General features: G+C 41.4%; 1 protein-coding gene across 1 annotated transcript; it reads right to left on the bottom strand.

Annotated features, from left to right (window-relative positions):
* Positions 1-314: 314 nt before the first annotated feature.
* Positions 315-25,756, bottom strand: spint1b (serine peptidase inhibitor, Kunitz type 1 b). The gene is made up of 10 exons (XM_056252894.1): positions 25,136-25,756; positions 23,825-23,982; positions 23,111-23,252; positions 7,556-7,726; positions 3,923-3,961; positions 3,708-3,833; positions 3,584-3,631; positions 2,104-2,274; positions 1,956-2,021; positions 315-1,146 (listed from the first exon to the last, which is right to left on the bottom strand). The coding sequence occupies exons 1-10, from the start codon at positions 25,563-25,565 to the stop codon at positions 959-961; spliced, it is 1,539 nt and encodes a 512-aa protein (XP_056108869.1). The 5' UTR covers positions 25,566-25,756; the 3' UTR covers positions 315-958.
* Positions 25,757-27,676: the final 1,920 nt, after the last annotated feature.

Here is a 27,676-nt window from a genome sequence, read left to right as displayed (position 1 = left end):
CCACATCAGTCAGTGACCAAAAACTATGAATTGTCAAGTCACCTTTATTTATATAGCGCTTTATACAATACAGATTGTATAAATTCGGCTGTAAAGCAACTCTAAAGAAAAGTGTCATTGTTCAATTCAAGTCAGTTCAAGGACTGTAAAGTTCATCATTCAGCTACAAAGCAGCAGTCATGTCACCATCGAACTGTGACCCATACTGAAATGACATACAAGCAAAAATCTATTATGCATTAAACCTAGTTTTCTAGTTTTAAAGCCCCCTTTGTTCCAATACTCAGTAACTGGAATATCACTCAAACACTCAATATTAAGAAGTTCTCTTTAATAAACACTTTAGAGAAAAGCTGGCAGACATTTTACATTTAGTGCAACAAGAACTCATGGTTTTGTGGGACAAATAATACAATTCATCTCACAAATATTCCACATATAAACAATAAATTGTCACCATGAAAAAATAATGCAATTAAAAATGTTACAGAATTATTAATATAGATAAGAAATTCTACTCCCATCAACAATCTTCAGAATGATAAATACAGCTTGTGAATAACAAATAAAACAAAAAGACTATTACAATATCTTTTGTCACATGCTTATAAAACCTGAATATAAAATTCTCTGATTGTAGAAGACTATTTTTAAGGAATGATAAAAATCCAATATCTACTTTACAAACTCACTCGTGCCATTTCACAAACACACACTTGAGTCTCAATGTAACATAACATACTAATTATCCACATTAAAAAGAAACACCTTGATCATTAAGACCTGAGATAAAAAGACCTGGTTCAGTGACTAAACTTGTAATATGGCTTCAGGTTAAGGTCAGAAACCTGTAACTGAGTACTTTTGACAAGGGAATGATTCATATGACCCGTCCTACACTGCAGCCAGCCTACAGTAGAGCGGAGTGGCAGACCATAATGTTTTAAAGATGCTGGTGTCATGCTTTGGCAGTGGTGCTGTTGTAGACCATCTGTTGGTCTTCTTCACCCAAAGCCACTGGAGGACTGCTGGTGGCCACGCGCTGATGCTGATGTTTTTTTCTCCTGTTCTTGAGGAAGAAGTAACCCAGCACAGCCAGAACGGCCAAGATGCCCACGACCAACACCACAGCCAGGGCAACAGAAGCTGAGGGAGGAGAAAAGACAATTCAGAACATGCCCTGCGTGAACTCGTACATACTTCACACATAATTACTCAAGTTCTAAAAGTCACCAGAATAATATTATATATATATATATATATATATATATATATATATATATATATATATATATATATATATATATATATATAGAGAGAGAGAGAGAGAGAGAGAGAGAGAGAGAGAGAGAGAGAGAGAGATAGTTGTGCTGCAAAACAAGAACAAATCTACAAAAAAATAAAACAAGATACATTTACAAAATTGATGCAAGAAGCAAAATTGGGTAACGTTTTACTTGAATGCTTGATGTGTAATGCCATATAAAAGGTATTCATAACGCATGTTGTAATTCATTATATATATATTAAAAAAAAATTAAAGTTAAAATGGATTATAACTTTTGCAGATTCCTTGTCACATCTAGAATTGGTCATTTCTCTCATTTTAATGCATTATACTTTTTAAAAATGTGACAATAAATAGATAAGTATTATAATGTATTATAGCTGTGGCTACAATTATTAATGAGATCATACAATGCATTATAAGGTGCATTATAAGGCATATTTAAAAATAATTTTATAATGCATTATATATTAAGGCTAAGTAAAGTGACCTAAAATATGACAAAAGACGTAGGAAAATATCTTGATTTAGGTTAAGTATAAAACAAAAAAACTTGTATTCATGCTTAACACATTAAAAAAAGCAATGAGTTACAAGAATATTATTTTAAGGTATATATAGGAAAATATAAAGGAAGATATATGTAAATAAGATGATTAGATGTTACCTGACTGGCTTTCCCCAAGGCCAACATCAACCCTTGCAAACAATCCTCTGGCAAACACGTCTTTTTCTAAAAGATAGACATCAGAAATATACATCAAATCCACTCTTCGGCCATCATCACTGATATGTCAGAATTGAGCACTTCATACCTGTGACACCTGAGCAGTTGCTCATGCATTTGTCTGTTGTTTCAAAGTTGTTCTCATTGCCATCACAGCCACCAAAGATGAAGCGATGACACTTTTTGTTGAGAGGGTCATAGTACCAGCGAGTAAAGCTGGCTCGACATGGGCCCGTGTCAGGAGGATCTGTGCAGTGGGCTGTTCGGTCACGATAGGAGAACAGGATTAGCAGAGAATTAAAGATTATGAAGAAATAAGCAATCCGTTTCATGCACAAACTGTTGGTGGGATAACAAAAATACAAAACATTAACTGTTGATAAATGAAAACTTCTAAGATCGATAATAATGAGCAATAATAGAAAAATTAAAGACATTCTCCACCCAAAATTCCATTATGCAATAGCTCTCATATCTCAATAACCCTTCCACATCATCAAAATGCTGTCATGATGGGTTGTGATGTGAGAGAATTAATAGCTTTGAGCATTCTTGACATCAAACTTTTGCTCAATGCATGTAAACTAAAGGAACTACTTCATAAAATAGCAAATGTGGAAAGGAAAATTTGGTCCATTCAATCAAATTGTTCCAAAAGCTTTGTTGTATGGACTATCTTGTTTTATCTTTCGGTGTTTTTGCCTTTATTGCAGCTTGACAGCTTTTATTATATAGACAAGAATAGCCAGGAGATTCCACTAAATTTCCTCTGTGTTAAAATAAAAGAAAGAAAAGTTTCCCAGTGACATGAGAGGGAGTTAATATGGTGGCTTAAATGTGGGAGTGAATTATTCATTAAAGGTGCAATAGGTGATCTGGGAAATGCTAACTTTAGCCTGATAGCATTGAAGCATATGATCCCGCCTTTATGGCAAATCGCCGTCCAAAAGCCTCGCCTCCTCCAAAACACATGAACAGACACAGACCAGGAGAGAGACGACCAGAGACAACGTTATTGGATTAAATCATGTGTCATTTACCGATGAGAAAACTTTACAGTTCAGTGAGTAACACAGTACTACAATAACGTTTGCCTAACATTCTCGCTCTGTCCGCACAGTGTACGTGAAACACACTGATGAAGTAACACACCGCAAAGACTACAGGGGCAACTGACAACTAGCATATTGTATGTAATGAAATAACTGTTTATATAAGCCGGTATCAATAGTCTACAATCTTCATTCAAAAAGAGAAACCCAAACTAGGACAACACAATAAACAAAGCAGCACTTGCTTACCATTTTGAATATCAATCATGCGAATCACTTTCTTCATCCCAGGCGGCTGAAAATATTTGCATATCGGAATGCTCAGGTAAAATGACATATAATTATAACAGCCTTCTGAGCCGTCTGCACAGCCAATCAGAGTTCTCGCTCTCACTGACACCGATTCAACACGCTCAACTGGGCAAAGCTAACCTGACAGACGCTCAGATGGCCCACCAGTGGCTTGGTGTGTCACGGCAATACAATTACAATTTCTTAGCACTACATAAAACTCACCTTTTTCATTCACCCCAATCTCAAGAAGTCGACCCAGGCTTTTATTCACTAAAAAGTAAAAGAAGTACATTTAGAAATGGAGTACATGTCATGAGGTGTGTGTGGTTATGGTGCAGAGTCTCACATTGCTCACAGCTGTTCTCATCAGAACCATCTTTGCAGTGCTGATGTCCATCACACTCAAACTCTTTCTTCACACAGCAGCCGTTGGAGCATTTAAACTGCTCTTCTCCACAAAGAGTAGAACATTCTGTATCACACAGGCAAAAACACAGACTGAGACGAGCAACACACTCTGGGAGAAGTTTTGGGCAGAGGGGAGATTGAACGCAAACATACCTTCCTCAGTCACCTTTCTCGAATCTCCACCAGGGATTACTGCAGACAGACAACATTTGAGAAGACATTAAATCCTCAATCTCTCATGGACCATCAGAAAGTAATGAAAGGAAATGTCTTAAAGGAATACATATGATAATCTAATGATTTTTTGTGAGGGCAAATCCTAATGTTGATACAATGGCATTCAAAAAAACGGTGTCCTTTCAACATTGTTGCAGCAGTTTGTCTATCCCAAACACAAAGCGAGATCCATACAGATGTTTTGTGTGGATGAACTTGCCAGGCCTGCAGAGGTCATAGACATGTACCCCACCAGGCCCATTTACCCAGAGTCAGTGCCTGACCTCACTGAAGCACTGGTGTAGAAATGGAGGCTAATCTCTGCATCCATGTCTCAGCTTGGAAAGACCAAAAGAGTGTAAACTGCTATAGTAGCAAAAGGAAGGAATAATGCTTTTTGCCATGCTTTTAAAATTAAAGGGATACTCCAACCAAAAATTAAAAAAGTCCATTAAATGCAAGTATACGGGACCTTTTTTGACACATCATTTTTGATGAATCGATGCCTTCTGAAATAAAACAACAGGTGTGTGTGTGTGTGTGAGAAAAATACTAATAAGCACTATGTAATATACAAATGCACTATGATACTAAAGATGGTGTTTTATTTATATACAAGAAGTACAGTAGTTCCCAATGGGATGCATTCCAAAACAAGTGAATCCACAACTGCACCAAAATAATGAACTGTACCACCAAGAATATATTTAAAATAAACAAAAACAAACAAAAATATTCACAAATGTTCACAAATGTTCGCCAATACACAAATTCACAAGGTAAACAGCTCCACAATTGCACTCACACATCGGCCTACCGTGAGACAGTGGCTGCGTTAAAAGCTTAGGCAGTGACTTGTAGCCTCGCTGCCCTATTAGGCAATGACTTTTGCACACAGACACCTCATGAAGCTGATTTCGGACAGACTTCTGAGGCAGCGTAACGTTTTAATTATCTACAGCAAAATAGAGAGAGCTTTGGTGAAAATTAAGCGAATATTTAATTACTATGTAATGTTGCTGTTTGAGCATAAAAAAGATGTGCAAGGTTACAAAGCTCAAAATCCACTCCAAAGGGATACATTTTATTTAACACAATCCCCTTTGATTTTTCCGGATCTTAGATCTGGTTAAACTTAGAGTGACAAACTTAGAGTGGTTAAAATTAATTTTAAACGCTGTTCCTAAACATTGTAACTAGTGTTGTCAAAAGTACAGACTTCGGTACCAAGTCGGTACTGAAATTAAAAAAAATAACAACGCTTTGAGCGCTGTTGAGCAGAATCATAAACATCTCTGATTGCCTATTGTACTCACACGCTCATCAAATATGTCTGTGATTGGCTACACCGATCACTTATTCAGATACAGACGGGAGTGTTTGAAAGCAGCCGTCTATCGGTGGACCGGTCCACTAATAGACGGCTGCTTGTGCTTCCAAAAGCTCCCGCTCCCATTTAAAAAAACAACAACGTTCAAACACTTCTGTGTGCTCTGGAACGCTCCCGTGCGTTGATCATTGTAGCCAATCACAGACATATCCGATGAGCGCGTGAACAAAGTCTACGCATGAAATGCATTCTGGAAGATCCTCTTTTTCGTTAACATTGTCAGGGTCTGAATCGGGCTCAAAAAGCCATCCGTATTCATATTTACACTAGAGAACAACTTGCAGTTATGGAGGGGCGGGACATTTCCCGGACACACGCTAAGCGCTGCACACAATCACAACACACTGGGCCAAGGACCAAACCAATCGAAATCGGCGTGTTCGGGCCAGACTGGGGAGAGAGGTGCTGTAATAAAGTAAAGTATGTGAAAAATAATGTTTTTTGAACAATCAAGCATGAAAACATTGTAGTACACCCCAAAAACTAAATCAAGACTAAGTAAAAGGGCATATTTGGACCCCTTTAAAGGGAGAGGGCAGTTGTCATTACAGTGGTAAACCTGGACATTGGATGATAGTGTAGAAAAAAACAAGAAGAACTTAAGAGAAATGAACAATGTTAATCATCTTCTACTCAGTCTGCTTGCTATTCTGAAGCAGCCCCTCCCCTCGTCATTAAACCAGAACTATTACACTCGCGTACATCTAGGACACGACACAGAATAAGTGATATGTGCCTGTAACTTTTTCAAGTTACATGACTGAAAGATTGGACTTATGTTGACTAATAGGTCATAGAATGGACTTGAGGAGGTTTAAATTTGTATTATGTGAGAGTTATTAAAACTATCAAAGGGGGGATTGAGGGACAACAAATTTAAGAATAGGTTTTAAGATCTGCGGATCCTACCTCCTTATATAACATCACTTGGAAATCTAAGGTGAAATATATTGTATTTTATAGGCATTTAGTTGGCAGAACTTATATCTCATAAGCCCGATTCAATGCATGCCTGCCTTAGTCGGACTTGATGACTGCAGCCACCAACAACACGTTCTCAGTAAAGAATCCAGTTGTAGATACATCCAAGTGTCCTAGTCTTCGCTTCTGAGATTTCCAACAAGAAATTAACAAGCCTAACTACATTACCCACATCACACAACACATAGTACGATCCATCCCGGATGGCGCCATTATTGCGGAGTCGAGGCGGAGCGCTAGCCCTCAATACCAACAATCTCCTCAGCATCTGGAATCACTCAACATATATCAACCAACTGGTAATACTTGAATGTGTATGCGATGTGAGTTTATTGTAGCGGGGGCGATGCGTACATTGAGTTTTAATGAACACGTGCTATGGGTCTCGTGTGCACCCGGACCATAGCGGTAACAGAGGAGGGGCAAATTAAAATGTGTGTGTGTCCGCGCGTCAGAGCCAACGCCATCCAGTGGCCAGATCAGGTCTCTCTCTTCACAAAGTGATAGTGTAAAAATATTTGTATTTTTCTCACACACCCCTATCGTTTTGCTTCATAAGACATTGATAACTGGCGTCACACGGTTTCTTTTTGCATGGATTTTGAGGTATCAGCTTTGAGGTACCCATCCACGTGGGTAGAGATGGATTATTTTTCTAAAAATCTCTTATATACATTTGGGACGTCATGAAAGCGAGTAAATGATGAGAAAATGTTCATGTTGGAGTGGTGAATCTCTTTAACTGTGCAAGACACAAGCATCAGTGAGGTAAGGCTCGGAGGTTGCCGCTCTAATTCATCACAAAGGTGTTCTGGAAGGCTTCAGTAAAGGGACCAGTCAAGGTGACGACTTCTCCAAAGTCACTGAACTATTTCTTTATGAACCCACTCTGTGCACAGGGGTAATATCACTTTGGAACAGAAAAGGACCTGGAGCAAACAAAGTTGCAAGCACAGAATTCTCTAAAATGTCTGCATGGCCATATAGAACCAAAACCCACCCTCATTTTGCACTCATATTCTGTAATATTTTCTGTTAACACAAAACATTTTTAAATTTGTGGCAGCTCTTACAATTAAATATTCTGCAGGTTTAATCTCATGTTGTATGGGAATCAGACATAATTAAATTCAATGTTATTGCTGTCCAACCTGAACCACTGACGCCACATTTAATTTAAGAACTGCCATTTGCCTTACCTGTGATGTTTTTACAGGCATTTAAACACTCCTGTTCGGAGAGATAGTTGTTGTTATTCTCCTTACACCCTCCAAAGACGAACTGCTCACACTTGCTGGATGCAGCGTTGTAATGCCAACGAGGGAAAGCACCTCTGCAGGGTCCCGCCTTTTTAGGGGTCAAACAGTTACCTAGTGGGAAATGGAATAAAACAGAGTCATGACATAAGAACAGCAGAAAAAAAACTAGATTTATAATTTTCCTGAATAGCTGTTGGTGGCCTCTGGCCCAATTCAAAACCCTCCATTGACAGTTTATTTTAAGTTCATGTGCGGCATTTTATTTTGTGAATAAAATGTATGTTTAAATTCAGTTGGTTCACACCTCCTTATTGCCCACATTATGGACAGTGTTACATAATCATTTACACCTTTCATTAACAAATCTCTTTTGGATAGTACTTTAAGCCGGATTTAGTTTACAGCTTTTATACCTTCAGTTGTGCAAACTGAAACATTTTTCCTCATTTTAAAAAGACCTTAAAGAGGCATATTTAAAAATGCTTTCTGTAATTTCTTGCATTTTGTTCTTTACAAACCCCTCAGTTAAAGATTATAAATTAATAAATGTTGAAAAAAGTGAAAGAAATGAGATTCCAAAAGTAATCAATGAAATATGATAAATAAAAACATTGTTGATTAACTTGGGTGAGCAGATCACAGCATCATAGTTTATTGCAGTGCAAGATCAAAATAAAAATAAATATCTCAAATATCTTCAACAGCACTTGAATGACCTCGTAGAGTATTAAAGTATACGATTATTTGCAGGGTACATCACACGTAATTTACATTGCAAATGCATTTTCATTATCTGCATTCAGCTTTTACATTTACATCTTCCATAAATGTGGCCAGAATCTTTCCATCTGCAGCAGCTCTTCAATAAAATATGCTGCGGGTTTGACATCATGCTATATAGTAAAGACACACAAGAACTAAAGACGTTTTATCTTATTGACATCCAACCTGCAACACTGATGCCATATTTGTTTTGAGAAATACAACAGACATGAAAAACAAATTCCAATCTGTTCCTCACACAAAGACTTTAAAAGTTGCATTGGCCTACTGTGTGCGCATAATTAGGCGAAATTCTGATATTTTTCCTACCATTTTCCCAACCCCAAACCACATCAATCTTAAAGGGGTCATATAATGGTACATGCACTTTTACAAGTTGATTGTACTGAAATGTGTGTTGGCAGTGCCTGTACACAACCATCATAAAATTATAAAAATCCATCCAGTGTTTTTGTTTTAATCTCCTTATATGTTTTCCCCTGCCTCAAATCGAGCCGTTCGATTTTGTGACGTCACACGCTCGGAAGCCCCTCCCATGATTGTTGATTGACAGCATCGTTTCAACACAGACCCGCCCTCGCTCGTGAGAGCTGTCAATCATAGTCTGCGAGGACCAGCGCGGTCTTTGTTGATATGCTGGAGCACTGTCTATGAGCAGAATGGCGTCTAAGCGATTGTGGTGTTCTGTTCTTGGGTGTAATAACGAACACAGTAGTCATTTTAATGTTCCTAAATCCGAACCGCTGAAGACGCAGTGGCTGAGTTTGTTTTCGAAGGGAATATTCCCCACGATCAACGTCAATGCTCTCATGTTTGCGCGAATCATTTCACACACCAGACTGCTTTATAAACGAGGGTCAGTGTAAAGCTGGTTTTGCTAAGAAGCTGCTCATGAAAAAAGGATCGGTACCAGATATTCGTGTTCTTGCTGAACCTCCAGAAGAACTGAAGTGAGTGTAACGTTTTATTAAACTTTATATTAATATTTATATTAATCTTTGCAAATCGCTAGTGCACGCTTCACAATGAATGCGTCTAAGGTTTACACTTAGAAAACATGCCATAATGTACCCTATGTATGATGTTCTCAATATAATTCATAATCCCACGTTTATACTGAACAACGCGTTATGGTTATTGTGTTATTGTGTTACAAACGGTGTACGCACAGAACAGAGAGGCGGGGTGAGCAAAGCTCATTATCATTTAAAGTCATATTCACTGAAACGGCGTGCTGAAAACAGAGCTGTTTTTGACCAGGTAAAATAAGTGTTTTCTTACAATACTAATGAGAATTTTTAATTAAAGTATATTACAAACTTTTAATTTAGACCCTAAAGAATCAAACTAGCTTGTACAAAAATGGCATTATATGACCCCTTTAAAAAAATTACTCTTAAAGGTGCTATATGGAACTTTTCTTCTAAAATGAATCCTTTTTTTATTGCCTGTGTGTGAAGGGGTTGTAATCACACATTACAATGATCCACTTGTCGAGTTTTGCTATTACCTCTGAAGGCCAGTATTCCTATTTCTATGTTAAGTCTCCTGGTCGGATTTACCGCGAAATCCAACGGATGTGACGTGCATGCCTACTGTGCATTTTAATGAAAGTTAAATAGCAGAAGTGGGTGCTTGACTCACCAATCAGTTTAACCTGGGGCTGGATTTGGCACAGTGAGGGCTATTACATTAACCAACTAGGGGTAAAAACAAAACATACAGAGTTCTCTGGAAAAGAAAAGGGAACTAGGCCACAAGGTGTCCAAAGAGAAATTATGACTAAAAGCAACAATATTGATCACTCCATTTCATTTAAGATGGGACGAAATGGGAATGCCACAGTGCGTCTACGTTCGGTAGCTTCTGTCATCGTCAAAGTTACCGTTTAGATTTGGTGGTATTCCACCCCTAATAATATATACGTTCCCCATTCAGTTCACAAGCTGCTGAGGCAGGCAAAAAGGTATGATGCTCTGGCCAGAGGGGGGTGTGAAAGTGTGTGTGAAAGATGGTGAGAGGATGTTGAGTGATGGTGTTTGGTGAGACACCAAGACAAATAAATCATTCCAATCAAAACAGCTCTATCTAAATGTATTAATTGGGCCCAGGGGGCAGAATATGCCCAATAAAATAATGGCCATGGATGAATTTGGCTACCTATCCTGGCCTGGGTTATTGCAGCAGAAAGAAACCGTCCCACACCTGTGCAGCGCATAACATGGGAAGGCAAGCTTGCCCTGTCCACCCCACACTTAACTCTTTCCTTCTGCGGAATGTCATGATGGATTCCACTGAACAGAACTGATTGTGTTTAACACTGATGGGAGGATAACGTCTAAGACTGCAGAAATGAGAAAACATGCTGTGGAGTTCTCTTACGAGAGGTTCTCTCGTATTGCGTAAGCTAGCTTACGCTACGGGAAAGATTAATCTTTTCTGAGAAATTGAAGCCAAAAATTATCCCATAATTTTGTATCTATTGTCAACGCAGTTCAGCTGCAGCAGAGCATGAGCAGGCTAGCTAGCAGCTCATTGGCTCGCTCACAGGGAACTGCTTAAGCCTATGAGGAGACACGAATGAACTCTCGGCCAATGAGAGTCTGACCTGCTCTCATTGCGTCAGAGCCCGCCGAAACGGGCGTGGTCAGAGAGTATAAATTCGCCTCTCAGGCTGTAAATTCTGATTTTCATCTCTTCAGCGAGGCTACACGCATCTGCTGATCCTGAGAGAAGCCGCCCTCGTAGAAAAGGCACCTTCTAGCGAGCATCTGGGAGACTGAGGAAGCCGGCCGTCTTCGCCACCTTCAGCCGTCCTGCAAGCTAGCGCCATCCGACGGATTCATATCCTTTAATCAAAAGCTTCTTGTTTTTGTGTGTGTGTGTGTGTATCTAAAAGAGCCGAGCGTCTTTGTAAAGATGTCTCGTTTTTCCTCCTGCGGTTCTTGCCGCGCTCCCCTCGAGGCTGGAGACCGCCACGTCATCTGCGCTCTCTGCCTCGGATTGGAGCACGCCGAGCTCGCCCTCGCCGATGGCGGCTGCGATCTCTGCGAGGAGATGCCGTTATCGACCCTGCGGGCTCGACTTCAGGCCACAAAAGCTGCTTCCGCGCCGCCTTCGACTTCGCTGCGTAAGAAGAAACGCCGCTCGCAAAGGCCGCCGGAACCCCAGCCAGAAGCGTTCATCCCACCGGAGCCTGTCGCCTCCCGCTCTCCTTCTCCGCCGCTTCCGGACATACAGTTGCCGCCGAGTGGCCGCTCTGTCGCCTCCGACGACGCCGCGGACATCAAGGAGACATGTTCGCTTCTCGCTTCAGACAGTGAGGATTGGTCCGGTTCTCACGCCTCTTCGGCCCGAGAATCCTCTAGGACCCGCGCTGGAATTGAGGAGGAATTAGTGCGCCTCCTCTCACAGGCCGTCGAACGCCTCGGGCTCGATTGGTCTCCTCCCCCCGAGCAGACCATCAACCGTATGGACGGCAGCTATTTCCGCCAGCGCTCGACTCCCGTCACTAAACGGGCCGCGCCCTTCCTGCCCGAACTGCACGCGGAACTCACAAAGTCCTGGAATGCCCCGCTCTCTGCCAGAACTCGCTCCGACTCTTCCGCCCCGCTTCGCGTTGTGGACGGAGCCGCAGAAAAGGGCTATCTTTCCATTCCCCCTGTAGAGGACCTGGTCGCCGCACATCTGTGCCCGCCCTCCACGAGATGGCGCTCATCACCTGTGCTTCCCTCTAAAGCCTGCAGAGCGACTTCGAGCTTCCACGCGCGCGCTTACTCAGCCGCCGGCCAAGCAGCCTCTGCACTTCACTCCATGACCGTCCTCCAGATTCTACAGGGTGATTTACTGCGTGAGTGGGACGAGAGCGGAAAAAATCCCCCATCAGTCGCGGATTTGAGGAGCGATACGGACATTGCCCTTCGCACTACAAAGTCTGCTGCTCAAGCCCTGAGGAAATGTATGGCCGCCATTTGTGTGTCTGAAAGACATTTGTGGCTCACGCTCGCCGACATGGGAGATTCCGAGCGCGCCGCTTTTCTCAACGCCCCGCTCTCTCCGTCCGGCCTCTTCGGATCTGCTGTCACGGGTATCGTTGACCGTTTCTCCGAAGTGCAGAAAGCCTCCCAGGCCATGAATCTTTTTCTGCCTCGTCGCGCTAGCTCCTCTGCAGGCCGCTCACGTGACCAGCCTCCTGCACGAGCCCCACCCCAGCGCCCAGCTCAGCACAGTCAGACTTCTCAGCGACGCCAGGGCGGCCGCCTCCCCGTGGGCCTCGGTCCAGGATCACGCTGAAACCCGATCACTCTAAGTCTGCCTAGCACAGCTGAGAAAAAGACGGCGCTCTCCCGCCGAGGCCGGACCGCCGTCAAAGTTTCGCCCTCTGTTAGTCCCCGCTCACGCGGCTACTACAGCAGTGTACCCCACCATTACCAAGCCGGTTCCCTTTCCCGCTTGCATGAGCACAAACGCCGTTTTCACGGCGACCCAGAGAAATCTCAAAAAGAGCATAAAAGCCTCACGTGTAGAAAATGTGCCCACAACACTGTGTTCACTCATACACAAAAGCATTTCAGTTCCCGTGTGTCTCACAGAGCCCACTCTCATAAAGCGGTTCCTACCCGCTCGAGTGTCAAGAGTACATAAGCGCGCCCACGAGCCCGTGTGCGCGTCCCACCTCTGCCCACTCTGTTACACGGCCCTTAAACTCATCTCTGAGTGTAAGTCCTGCTGTTATAAACACGATGAGCGCGGCCTGCTGTGTACAGCAACGGGGACCATGTAGCCATTCACCCCTTAGCGTTACGCTTCAAAGCGTGGGAAGCTATTCCGGGAATTTCCCGCTGGGTGCTAAACACAATAAGGCTAGGCTATCGCTTACAGTTTCACCGCCGCCCTCCACGTTTCCGAGCTCGGCTAGAGACTATTGTGAACCCAGAAGCAGTGACTCTGCTCCGTTCAGAGATAGCGAAACTATTGTGCAAAAGGGCTATAGAGAGAGTCCCTCTATCTATGAGCGAGTCGGGGTTTTACGGCCGTTATTTTCTGGTTCCCAAGAAAGACGGCGGCCTCAGACCAATCTTAGACCTCAGATTTCTGAACAAAGTTCTCATGAAGAGACCGTTCAAAATGCTCACTATCAGAAAACTCCTCGCGCATGTGCGCCAGGGGGACTGGTTCATTTCACTAGATCTGAAAGATGCTTACTTTCAGATTCAGATAAATCCCCTTCACAGGCCATTCTTACGTTTCGCCTTCGAAGGCCAGGTTTATCAATACACCGTCCTCCCGTTCGGCCTATCCCTAGCACCCCGCACATTTACGAAGTGCATGGATGCGGCGCTCGCCCCCCTGCGGAGTCAGGGGCTGCGAATACTGAACTATTTGGACGACTGGCTGATTTTGGCACAATCACAGAGGAAGCTACTGTCTCATCGTACAGTCCTCCTCGACCATCTGAAAAGCTTGGGCCTCTCTGTCAACTGGACAAAGAGCGCACTTCAACCCAGTCAGACTATCTGCTTCTTGGGTATAGAGCTAGACTCGGGCTCGATGACGGCTCGCCTGTCTACACAGCGCGCGCGCCGTGTGCAGCGTCTCGCCGCATCCTTTCAGATGAACAGACTCACACCTCTAAAAACTTTTCAGAAGGCGCTGGGTTACATGGCCTCAGCCTCCGCAGTGCTCCAGCTGGGGTTACTGCGCATGCGCCCGCTTCAGTTCTGGTTGAAGAGCCGCGTGTCATCGCGCGTGGACCACGGGCCGCCAGCTGATAAAGGTAACGCAGACCTGTATCACAGCTCTGCAGCCATGGACCATGACAGAATGGTTTCAGCGGGGCGTTTCCATGGGGACCTTTTCTCGCCGAAAAGTCATTTCGACAGACACATCCAACATGGGTTGGGGTGCGGTCTGCGAGGGCTCACCGGCCTTCGGCCCCTGGTCAGCTCAGGAGAGTCTCCTCCACATAAACTGTTTGGAGATGCTGGCGGTCGAGAACGCGCTCACGCGCTTTCTGCCGCGCATTCACGGTCACCATGTGCTGATCCGTTCGGACAATATGGCTGTGGTCTCCTATCTAAACCGTCAGGGCGGTGTCAGATCCAGAATTCTCTTCCGGCTGACAGAACGCATCCTAGTTTGGTCCCAGTGTCACCTGCTCTCGCTCAGAGCGACGCACGTGCCGGGCCATCTGAATGACGGTCCAGACAGTCTTTCCAGGAACCCCATTCCCCCTGGCGAATGGTCCCTGCACACTCTTACAGTCCAAAAGCTGTGGCGAATATTCGGCAGAGCAGAGGTGGACCTCTTCGCCTCAGAAGAAAACACCCACTGCCCAATATTTTTCTCAAAACGCGAGGACGCGCTAGCCCAGACCTGGCCCAGCCGTCCGCTTTATGCATTCCCTCCGGTGTCTCTGCTACCACAGGTGCTTCAGAGAATCAGGGAAACACGGCACTCGGTGCTCCTCATAGCCCCGCGTTGGGAAGGTCAGACTTGGTTTCCGGAGCTCACTCAGCTGTCACAGACAGCCCCGTGGCCCATTCCAGTCAGAACAGATCTCCTCTCCCAAGCTCGCGGCACGATCTGGCATCCCCACCCAGAGCGCTGGGCGCTTCATGTGTGGGTGATCAACGACTACCCGTTGCTTTGCCAGAAGGAGTGTTAAACACGATCATGCAGGCTAGAGCGGCTTCTACTAGAAGGCTCTATGCGTCTAAATGGTCTGTGTTCTCTAAGTGGTCCACCGACAGAAACTTGGACCCACGGTCATGCGAGGTTCCTTCCTTGCTAGTTTTTCTCCAAGAGATGCTGGATAAGGGCAGGTCCCCTTCCACTCTCAAGGTGTATGTGGCAGCCGTCGCAGCGTTCGCTGAACCCCGGCGCAGCCAGTCACTGGGCAAAGATGGCTTAGTCATCCGCTTCCTCAGGGGAGCTAGAAGGATGAACCCCTCACGCCCCCCGTCGGTGCCGATTTGGGACCTTTCCATAGTTCTCGAAGCTATGAAAGCCCCCCCATTCGAACCGTTAAACACCGTGGAGCTCAAATACCTTTCGCTCAAGACTATCTTCCTGCTCGCGCTCGCGTCAGTGAAGCGTGTGGGGGACCTTCACGCGCTGTCCAGCAGCGCTTCCTGTCTGGAGTTTGGGCCCAATGACTCCTTAGTCGTTCTCAAACCTAGACATGGTTATGTCCCAAAAGCGATTGGTACCCCATTCAGGGCACAAGTTATTTCTCTATCGGCTCTGCCTGCATCCGATAGCGAATCTGACTCTAATCTCCTGTGTCCGGTCAGGGCCCTGAGATTATACTTTACTCTCACTGCTCCGGTCAGACGAGCTAAGCAGCTTTAAGTTTCGTTCGGTGGGCGCACCAAGGGGTTGGCCGCCTCGAAACAGACTCTGTCCAGATGGATAGTTGATGCCATTGCAGCCGCATACGCGTCAAAAGACCTGCCATGCCCTCTGGGCATCAGGGCCCATTCCACTAGAGGCATGGCCTCATCGTGGGCTTGGTCCAGCGGAATTTCCATTCATGATATTTGTGTGGCAGCGGGATGGGCTTCCCCCTCCACCTTTATCGGATTTTACAATCTGGAAGTTCCCGCCTTGCAGGCTAAACTACTAGCAGTCTAGTATGTTACAGCTCTTCTGGTTGAGCTGCACTATAGGGAGTTATTCACGCAGACCGGTCTCGTTCTGTCCCTCCTTATGTGCTTATGTACTTCACAAATCCCCGGCCCGCTCCGCTGGCCTTTGTCACTTGTACATATTTTATTCCCACTCATAAGGGTTCCCCGGGGTCCCCCCTGGGACTCATAGTGGGTGCTTAGCACGCACGGCGTTGACCAGGTGTTCCCGTAGCGTAAGCTAGCTTACGCAATACGAGAGAACCTCTCGTAAGAGAACGAATCGGTTACCTAACGTAACCTCGGTTCTCTCTAGATGAGGGAACGAGTATTGCGTTCCTGGCCGTGCTTGTGCTACTAGCGTTCTCGCTTCATTCTATGAAAACCAGAATTTACAGCCTGAGAGGCGAATTTATACTCTCTGACCACGCCCGTTTCGGCGGGCTCTGACGCAATGAGAGCAGGTCAGACTCTCATTGGCCGAGAGTTCATTCGTGTCTCCTCATAGGCTTAAGCAGTTCCCTGTGAGCGAGCCAATGAGCTGCTAGCTAGCCTGCTCATGCTCTGCTGCAGCTGAACTGCGTTGACAATAGATACAAAATTATAGGATAATTTTTGGCTTCAATTTCTCAGAAAAGATGAATCTTTCCCGTAGCGTAAGCTAGCTTACGCAATACTCGTTCCCTCATCTAGAGAGAACCGAGGTTACGTTAGGTAACCGATTCGTTCTATTCAAGCCTTTATGTTGCAGAGAACTGTGAAAATAGTGACTGTATGACACAGCTTCTTCAGGGTCTTACCACTGTTACCAAAGAAGGGTGATTTAGCCCTTTTAAAGAACTGGCGTCCTGGTGCCCTTCTTACAACAGAATATAAAATATTCTCAAAGTGTCTGGCAAATAGATTAAAACATTTTTTGGGTTTGGTTGTACACAAGGATCAGTCATATTGCATTCCAAAACGGTCTATTATGGATCATTTGTTTTTAGTGCGAGACATTGTGGATATTTGTAATGGTTTCAATGTGAATGTTGGGTTAATTGCCTTGGATCAAGAAAAGGCTTTTGTTCGTGTGGATCACAATTATCTTTTTAATGTATTGAAGGTTTTTGGTTTTGGCGAAACATTTTAAAATTTGATACAGTTATTATATAATGGTGCATCATGTATGGTTAAGATAGGGGGCACTTTGAGTCGGCCAATTCCTATTTTAAGTGGTATTAGGCAAGGCTGTCCATTGTCTGGTCAACTATACAGTTTAGCAATTGAGCCGCTGCTTTTTAGACTTCGAGATACTGTCGGGTTTTAATGTGCCTGGTCTTTCTTTAGACTCAAGAATGTATCTCTCTGCCTATGCTGATGATATTACAGTTTTTATAAACAATGCTGGAGATATTAACTGTCCATCTCAGGTATTCAGTCTTTTTGAGAAAGCTTCATCAGCTAAAGTGAACTGGGCAAAAAGTGAAGCTTTTTGGGCTGGTAAAGGGGAGTTTGAGAGTCTCCCAAAGTTACCCAGAGACCTAAAGTGGGGCAGAGAGGGACTTGAATTATTGGGAGTTTGTTTGGGGTCAAATGATTATAAAAGAAAAATTGGGAGGGACTAGTGGAGAAAGTGTGCAGCAAGTGGTCTAAATGGAAATGGTTGCTGCCGCAGTTGTCCTATAGGGGGAGATTTGAACAACTTTTGCGAATATCTTCGAAACCGTTAGTCCGATCGAGAAGAAGCCACTGTAGGAAAATGGGAAACATAGGTTGTTGTCTACATGATACTAGCCAAATGTCAAAATTTTTATAGTAAGTTGCAAATAAATGCAAAGTCGGATGTGGGTCATTTATTTGCTCATAAATAAAAATGTCTATAACTAAAAATATTTTTTACCAAATTTGACTTATGTACTCCACTCTGAGGACACAGAAAAAAGTAGTGGGACTGTGCCACTTGGTGGCGCTATAATTGAACAAAACATGAGATTGGCTCTAACTACAGTACCGTTAGTCTGATTGACTTCAAAAACTGACAAGCAGCATCTTTGTCTCAGTTGCTACCATAGTCCATAATGACATTGGTGTACCTTCAAATACATGGATGTCATTTTAATTACAAAATGACCAAAAAACATCCAAAGCTAACCATTGACTCTTCTACCTGTTCTTTACATAGCAAGCAGCCTACATTGTGAAATGTAACCCCATTGGTAATCTGGATTTGATCATCTGAAAGTGTGTATCTGGATCAGGGTGATCCAATCCTATTTTGCTTTGAAAAACCGGTAAAAAAAAAAAAGATGGATTACCTGATCCTGGATATCAAAAAAGGGGATTTACAAATTAAGTTCCAGAAAGTTCTGGAACATTTTAGAAAGAGCTACTTACTTACAAGCAGTAATGTTTGTTATATGGTTCTTCAAATTTTTTATCTGGGGTAACCTTTTTTTTTTTAGAGGAATTATGGCTTTTTTCATTGTCATTAAGCACAAGTTCATCATTTATGATACAGGAAATCTTTTACCTGAAAAATAGTCAAAAAGTTATAACCCTAGTGCCCATCTTCAAATGGGTACTTCCAGCAGGATAACATAACATATCACAAAGCTCAAATCATCTCAAACTGGTTTCTTGAACATGACAATAAGTTCATTAACTCAAAGCCGACAAATCTGTAGCAACTGCATGACACTATCATGACAATATTGACCAAAATCTCTGAGGAATGTTTCCAGCAACGCGTTGAATCTATGTCACGAAGAATTAAGGCCGTTCTGAAGGCAAAAGTGGGTCCAACCAAGTACTAGTAGTGTATATAAAAAAGTGGCTGGTGAGTGTAGATCTTAGTAGTATTTAAGTGATATTATGATAAACATCCATAAAAGTTAATTTTCATCTTTCTCCGGCTCTCTCATCAGGCAAAACCAGAAGGGTCTATGCGCACACTCACTAGACCAGAAATCCAACATGGCCAGCATATGCAACTAGCCAATTGCTTAGAAAAGTGCACACCTCTTCTCAACAAGCCACACTATTTGGACCACCAGTCATAAGTTTAATACTTAGGGTTAGGGATTTGAACAAACTAAGTACACTCTAAAATTAAATTTTTAAACCCAACGGTTGGGTTTGTCCATATTTGACCCAAACATGGGTTGAAACAACCCAGAATTTTTTAGAGCGAATAAGCAAGAATCACTAATCCACAAAAAAAAGAAAAATAAATGGGATAGCCTCCTCATATACGTAATTACATGTATACAATGAAAATAAAATAAAAGGAAACTAAAGAAAATGTAGAAATGAGTGAATGGGCAAATACAATCGCTTATGAGCAGTTGTTAGCATGGATGACAAGACATGACATGTTCCTTATTTGCAAGTCAATTTTATAGTTTAAGATACTGTTGAAACCTGCACATCGGATCAACGGTTTTGGCACCTGTTCAAGATGCAGGGGTGTACACAAAGTTCCTATTGTGCTAAAGGGATTGTTTGCATTAAAGGGACTCTATTATGCTTTTTCAAATATGACCTTTTATGCAGTGTGTAATATAACTGTTTTGGAATGTGAAAGGTCTGCAAAGTGTTAAAGATCAAGTGCACAACAGATAAAGTTATTGTTTCCTGAAAGAAAGGAACGATTCTGAACTGCCGAAACGAGTCACCAGCAATTCCAGTCTCACTTCCTGTTACATACCTATGTAACAAATTCGCATAAAGCCAGCCTAAGGTCTTCATTGGCTGGCCACGAACGTCATCTACTTTGACCCGCCCTCAAACACTGTAGTTTTTACTGAGGCCTGGAAGAGTTTGGTTAGTGTTGTCGACATGTCAAGAAGACATTGTTTTCAGTGCTGCAAATCCACTTTGCATGCACTTCCAAAAAGGACGAGTTTTATACATTTTTATGCGAATTGATACAGAAATAAACGACACATTACTGTTTGTATCAGTCAGTGTGTATACAAGCGCTGAGGAAGCCAATGCAGCTGAAATTCAGATATGGTAATGGACATTTTTTTTCCGAAACGTGCTGTAAGAGGTAGACCAATGACAACAGACTGGTCCGTCTGACCAATCAGAGCAGGGTAGGGTCTCGGAAAGTAGGGGTTTAGAGAGACTGAGGGCCCTATCATATACCCAGTGCAATGCGGCGCCAGGCACGATGCAAGTGTTTTTTGCTAGTTTCAGCCCGGCGCAGTTATCATTTTCACGTCCTGCGCCACGATGTTTAAATAGCAAATGCATTTGCGCCCATGGGCTGATGGTCTGTAAACGAGGTGTGTTCAGGCGCATTGTTGCTGCGTTGCTATTTTGAGGCAACTGAAATAGACTGTGCCATTGACCAAAGTCAATGGCGCAATTCTTTTTAGTTTTATTTAAAGAGCGCGTTAGTAAACCTATGTAAACCTATAGGCGGGTCCACAACGCGCGTACACTCTGCTTATTACACACACAGGGGAGTAGCTGCACACACAACCATGCCAAATATTAAAAAATATAGCGCGTTACACCCAAAACACACCCATTACTCATTAAGAGAATAGGGACAACTCTTTTATACCTTGCGCTGGGCGCACTGACCATTTTTCCCGCCGTTAAACTAGCAAAAGTGGATTCAGACATGCCATAAGTGCACTTGCGCCGTGCGCTTTAGACCATGCGCTTAGATCGTTCAAATAGGGCCCAGAATCTTCTAACAAACCGTTTTCAGACTCTTTAGCCTTGTTCAGACTGCCAGTCGAGATCCGATTTTTGTTTATATCTGATTGGAATACGATCATATTTAGCAAGTGTGAATGTCAAAAAAAAAAAAAAAAATTTCACATAAAATCTAATTTTTACAAATCTGTTTCAAGCTACAATCATATGTGGTTTAAAATCCTATTCAAATCTCACTTCTAGAAATCTGTTTCAGTCGGACCGCACTGATCGGATTTCGTGTAGCTTTTCTGCCTACGTCACGTTCTCACGCCACATAACACGTCAGACGTTGTTGCAGAAGGTTGTGTCAATGTGTAGGTCACACAGACAATTCTAGTATAATGCAGACATCTCTGTGGTCCAGTGACGAGGTGTCTTCACTTCTTTCACTGTGCAGCACAGACTAAAGCTGCTCATTTCAGCCTCTGTTTCCCTCACTGCTTCATTAATACACTCATATTCTAGACAACATTACAACTAAAAAGCCTGTATTATGCATGGCAGGCCGGTAGTTGGCGATGCCACTTTGTCAAGAAACATTAACCACAGCCACGTCCAAGTGATCTGAGGGCGCCGGCGCTTCGGTCTGTACGTTACAAGAGGTAAAAACGATATAAATACTGTTCGTTTTCTCACACGAACCGCTTGTTTTGTGTCTTAGGCCATAAATGTGTACTTACATTTACGAGTCATTAAATCATGTTTAATTTGGACTTCTCTGTGCATGCTCTTTGAGGTGGTGACCATAGACCTGCATTATATGACTGACAGACAAGAACGGTTTGACCTAAAAATATCAAAATTGAAACTTCTGCGGAAACAAAGACACCTACATCTTGGATGCCCTTGAGGTAGTCTAAAACATAAAAAATTTATTTCAAAGTGAACTATACCTTTAAATGCTTTTGTGAAAACGGTTTTCAAAAGCTTGTGTTCTCAAGCCCACAAAATGCTGTTGTTGTGTAAATGAAAGACCAAAACGCATAAAAAGTTTTCTGTTTTCATTTGAAAACACTGTCGTCGTGTAAACATACCGTAATATTCCTACTGTGATCTATGGCCTTAATGTTAATCAACCATCAAAAGCAAAAAGAGAATAGCCTTCTCCCAAATAGAACTATTCTCGTGCACTTGTAGGGACACGTAGGGTGTCCCATTCGTAATTTTAGGTTTCAGAAGGGTGCTCGCGAGAGCTCTCAGACTTCTACCCGATAGTCAAAGGCATTTCATTACGAATGTACCTATTTTTGATAATTTAGCACAACCCTTTTAAAATTTTGTATGATTTATGCCTAAAAAAACAAAACAATTCCCCAATATACACCACATTTGTGTAAAGTAAATTTGTTCTTTTATGGACCCCCCCCCCCCCCGGAAAACAAGATCAAAACACTAATTACAAAAATATTTTTTTTCGATGCAATTCATAGATTCATAGGTTTACTTTGAAATTCTAACCTTGTTGGCAAAACATCAAAGTAGAGGAATATCCACATTGTCTTCTACCATATGAAACAAAATGTAATTACACTGCATTACACAAATGTACTGTTGTAGTCATGTACCAGACAAAGATGTGTCACATAAAAAGGGTGATTAGATGGTGAGTAAAAAGCATTTTCATGTGATTCAACTGTTGCTAAAACTGACCTCATTTATACTGAAGTATACATGTGATTTTACTCAATTTATTGTAAATGTATGGTTTCTTCACTGAGTTCAGTCTTTGCGCTTTATTGCAATTTACTATAAAATACATTATCAATATTCTGCTTCCTGTCACACTGCCACTTTTTCATTTTTCATTCTATCGCTCCTCTTCTAAGTCCTTGCTGTATTGTGTGTTGTTTAGCAGAGCAGTTATCCATACTGGGCAACTGTGACTCAAACCCTGCAACACGTCAAACCGGTTCTACATTCATAGAGGGAGCGGTAAGCCTTCTCAAACAATAAAAACAGAGTCATACCTAACAGCACTACATTTCAGAGTCATTTGTAAGCTTACGACATTTAGACATCTGAAAACCTTCCTTTTTAGATTTATATATTTAGCAGATGGTTTTATCCAAAACGACTAACAAAAGAGTTTGTCATAACAGCCAACAATATTCATAGTAAAAAACTTAGTACACAACTTTTCCTAGTTAATAGACTACTTATTTGTTTGAACAGCTAATATTTCAAAATAAAAGTCCAGGTGTAATTGGGCTAAAATATTTTACTATGGTATTCCTAAACATTACAGGAAGAAGAACAACTCCACAAAGAGGGTTGAAATAATAATAATAGCTTGTTTCTCATTTACTGTGGGATAAACCCTGAGCCTCATTCAAAGGTAAAGGTAAAAGTCTGGGAGTGGTTGGGAAAAACATGATCAAAGATAACTCACGCTCAGATTGCTCAGAGGTGAGAACCAGGACAGAAACTTGATCTGAATCAGAATGGTGTGCTGAATCCGTCACGGTCAGTTTGAACTCATACAGCCCAGGCATCAGGTTGGACACCCTTAACTGGTCCAGAAAATCAGTTTTCTGTGGAACAGTTGTTTAGAAACAGATCACATGTTGGGTTTTATTCCTATTATGCCATAAAACAACAGTGAGTCATAGGTGACTGCTACTTGTCACCCATGTGTCAAGTCTGTTGCTACATGTCATCCGATCTGGGTCTTAAAGCCAAAGCCACTGAGAACACGTTGGGAAAGGCATTTCATTCCACTGAATTGCACTAAAATGATCATTAGTCCTAATTAAAGGGATAGTTCAGCCAAAAATTAAATTGTCATCATTTACTCTTCCACCTAACACAAAGAAATATTTTGAAGAATGTTGGCAACCAAACAGTTTTGGTTACATTTGACTTCAGTATGGAAAAAAATTATGTTGTTGTTCTAAAGAAGAAAGTAAGTCAATTTTAAAACTACATGAGGGTGAGTAAATGACAGAATTTCTTTTTTTTTGTTTTTTAGGGTGAACTATCAATTTAAGATCTCAAAGAAACAATTATTCAATAAGCTTTTAAATTAATCTTAGCATCATAACTGGAAACATAATTACATAACAACATTATTAATATCATAACATGTCTGATCATATTCTCATACCTCCATCTTGACAGATTCATCTCCACGGATGAGGCTCCATTCGTATTTTACGATCTTCCCATCATCCCAACTCTCTATGCCATTCAGAAACACCTCTTCATGAGGCTGGACCACCACATCTCGTCCAGCATTGGCAATGGGAGCTTTGTCCTTCTTATCTGAAGAAATTTCATATTATTGTTAAAATGACAATCACTCAGATTTCAATAAGAATGAAATTAATTTAATTGCACCTAGCTTGATTAAAGACACATAATCCATCTTTTATAAATCCAAAAATAAAGATACCCCCGGGGCACCAGGGATCTCCAGATCAGAACCCTCTAGAGAACCTCTAGCCACCCTTTCAAAAAGAGCATTTCTCAGAGTCACAAAATGAAACCCATATATTCCTGCAAAAATTCTAAAGAAAGTCAAAAGTTCCTCCATGGTATCATAAATATGAAATACATCATGAGTTTTACTTTGAGGCATTTTTAAAAGAGGCCAAGAGATTCTCCACAGGGTTCCACTGATGTGGCACACAGAACGAATTTTTGCTTTGAAAAACACGTGTGGATGGGGAACAAATGCACGTTTTCCAATGTTGTTCCAAACCTGCAAGACTTTCGTTGTCTTTGGAACACAAATGAAGATATTTTTAATTAAATCTGAGCGAATTTTGTTCCTCCATTGACAGCTACACAACTAACACTTTGACACATCAAAAAGTTTGAAAGAGCTTGTAAAACTAATCCATATGAATATGTGAAAAAAAACCTAAATTAAATCTGATTAGCATAAAAAGTGACTTAACTGCTCAATTCACATTGATTAGTTGTATGATCTCTTAATGAACTTCAATGTGGTAGTTGCTTAGTTGTCAATGGAGGGACATAAATCGCTCAGATATCATTTAAAAATATCGTATTTTGTCATAATTAATGACATTATTTAATTTTGTTAGGTGACCTATACCCTTAAGTATTTGTGGATGAATGCAATTAGACCATGTAGCCTATACCTATTCAAAACTACAAATAAATAAATAAAGAAAGCTTTATAAAGGTTTCTATTTTAAAATCAAAAAGAGAGAGAAACACAAGCCCATTTTAAGACAGTCTAAAATGATTTGCTTAGTTGGTATCTTGGCTGTTTTTTTTATAGATATTCTGGACACTTCACAACAGAATGAACCAGCTGAGCAAACTGAGACACCAGACCAGTGTAAACCAGCAAAACAGCTTAGGCTGTTAGGCTTAAGCATGGGTGGTAATGTTTTATAATGAGCATAATAAAAAAAAAAGTGAATGTAGCCTGAATAAAGTTTACCAGTTTTGCGGCCGTTCAGGTAGTTGTCATAGACTGAATCCAATACATAATTTTTAAACCCCTCCTTATGAACAAATCTGCAGACATATTTATCCTTGTATATGCAGTTGAAGAGAAAGCAGCCCTTCTCGTTTCCTTGCTCTACGAAGGCCAAGTTGCATCTGGGATGCCCGCAGCACGCGACAGTGCACGCGATACTGTCCTCGACGCCCGGGTTCGCCAGGAAAACCGCCCCATCCTTGATCGACTCTTCCGTGTCCAAAACAAAGTCTTCCCGACCTTCCATGAATGCGTTTACACACTGTTGGTCGGACATCTCGCTCTGGGTTTCTCCGACATAAACACCTACAATAAAAAGTAAGCACGCGAAACGAAAACACCACGAACCCATTTCTGATGGATTTAAAGTGACCCTGATATACTTGCGCATACAGTCCTCAAAATCACTCCAATCCACTTCAGCTGTAGTGTCAGCCGAATTGACTGGTATAAATCGCTTATCGTTGTTTCTTTTCACTGGAATTCATTCAAATTCACGGGTCTCCTGTCGAAAGATGTCCTGAGAACCCCATTCGTCTGATTTCTTCCTGCTTCAGCGCTCAGGTGTGTTGTTTTACCTGTGGGGAAATTAAGCACTGACGTAGTTTGTGGCCGTGTCTCAATCCCGTGTGAATGCCCTACATAGACAGCCTTTTGGCTAGCAGATGTTTTAACACTTCATTTCCTTTTTTTAACTTAATAAAAGTTCATTTTAAATTCTATCTATTCCTAAAAGTGGACTCTTTGTTTTTGGTCCAATAGTTGTGTGTAACTAAAGCAGTTCAATGGTAACCACGTGAAACCAGTTAAAATGCATATTTGTCATAGCCTGTTTGTCATTTCATTTATCAAACATGCACAAACTTTCTTAAAGTAATAGTTTACAGAAAATTCAAATTCTGTTATATTTTCTCACCACCAAGGTTAACAAAACTGAAACTAAGACTAAAACTACCCACTTAAAAATGTTGGGTTTAAAATAACCCAACTATGGGGTGGAATAGCACCTTCCCAACTGTTATTTTAACCCAATGCATTGGGTTAAACTCCAGACCTTATTTTAATAAATAAAATACACATTGTTTTCAAATACAGATTGTTTATTTGTGTAGAACAATACATATGTTTCAACAAATATATTTTTAAATTGCAAACTATATATTGGAGAGTCTAGCATTTAATGTAAATATACATAATTGTGTACATAAATTCAAAATACACAAGTGTACATACAACACACATAATAAATTCAAAACCTTTGCAAATATGTACAAACAGTACACATTCAAAACCTACACAAAAATGTAGTACAAATACATAAAATATACAGTACAGAACACAAAAATTCTAAATGAACACTACATTTAAAACTACACATTAATAACCTACATTTAATTCAATAACCTATACAAATATGGACACAATACACAAATTAATAACATTAAATCCTAATCACAAATCTTTATTAAAAGGTCTTAACTGTACACTGAATGCATTGATGTATTGTTGTAAACATACCTTAAGTAATTAAAACTACAAATACATATATGTTGACTACTGGACCTATAATGATGATGATGATCAAAGTTCTTAATGTGGCAGGAACTCCTCCGGATATATTAAAGTTGGCATGCTACAAAAACTCCCCAAATGGGTGCAGAGGTCTTGAAATAGTTTATGTCATGTAAAACATTTTTGAAACACATCCATTGCTTGAAATAAAGTCTTCTGTTCAACTGCTTCCACACTGAATATGATGAAAACTATAAATAAAGTTCAGTTGGGCATGCACTGTGACAACATCAACAGTGTTAAATTATGAAAAAGTTACATCAAAGCAGTGCTGTATTGAATTAAATTATGGTCACTCTAATTAGTCATAACACATGCTGTTAAAGGGTTACCCGGTAGTTCACCCAAAAATGTCAATTCTGTCATTAATTACTCGCCCTCATGTCATTCCAAACCTGTAAGACTTCCGTTCATCTTCAGAACACAAATTAAGATCTTTTTGATGAGTCTGAGAGATTTGATGTCTTTACTACCTTTCTGGGGCTTGAAAGTGGTAGTTGTGTAGACTTTCAATGGAGGGACAGAAAGCTGTCAGATTTCATCTAAAAGATCTTTTGTGTTCGGAAGGTGAGAGAAAATCTTACAGGTTTGGAACGACATGAGGGTGAGTAATCATGACAGAATTTTCTTTTTGGGTGAACTAACCCTTTAACAGCAGGTGTTATGACTAATTATGTGACCATAATTTAATTCAATACAGCACTGTTTTGATGAAACTTTTTCATAATTTAACACTGTTGGTGTTGTCATAGTGCATGCCCAACTGAACTTACATGACCAGCATGTAATTTAAAGCTGTGCAAACGTATGCAACTATGCACATGTTGATATACATAATTTGTATTTGATTCACGATAAAGCAACGCTGATGAGGCATCGCTTGGACTTGTGTTACTGTAATTAATATCATCCTTTACAGGAGTATTACAA

The sequence above is a fragment of the Rhinichthys klamathensis genome, unplaced genomic scaffold (genome assembly GCF_029890125.1).
Source record: "Rhinichthys klamathensis goyatoka isolate OS25496 unplaced genomic scaffold, OSU_Roscu_1.1 h1tg000001l_1, whole genome shotgun sequence".
NCBI classification, from domain to species: domain Eukaryota; kingdom Metazoa; phylum Chordata; class Actinopteri; order Cypriniformes; family Leuciscidae; genus Rhinichthys; species Rhinichthys klamathensis.
This window is presented reverse-complemented; position numbering and strand designations above follow the sequence as displayed.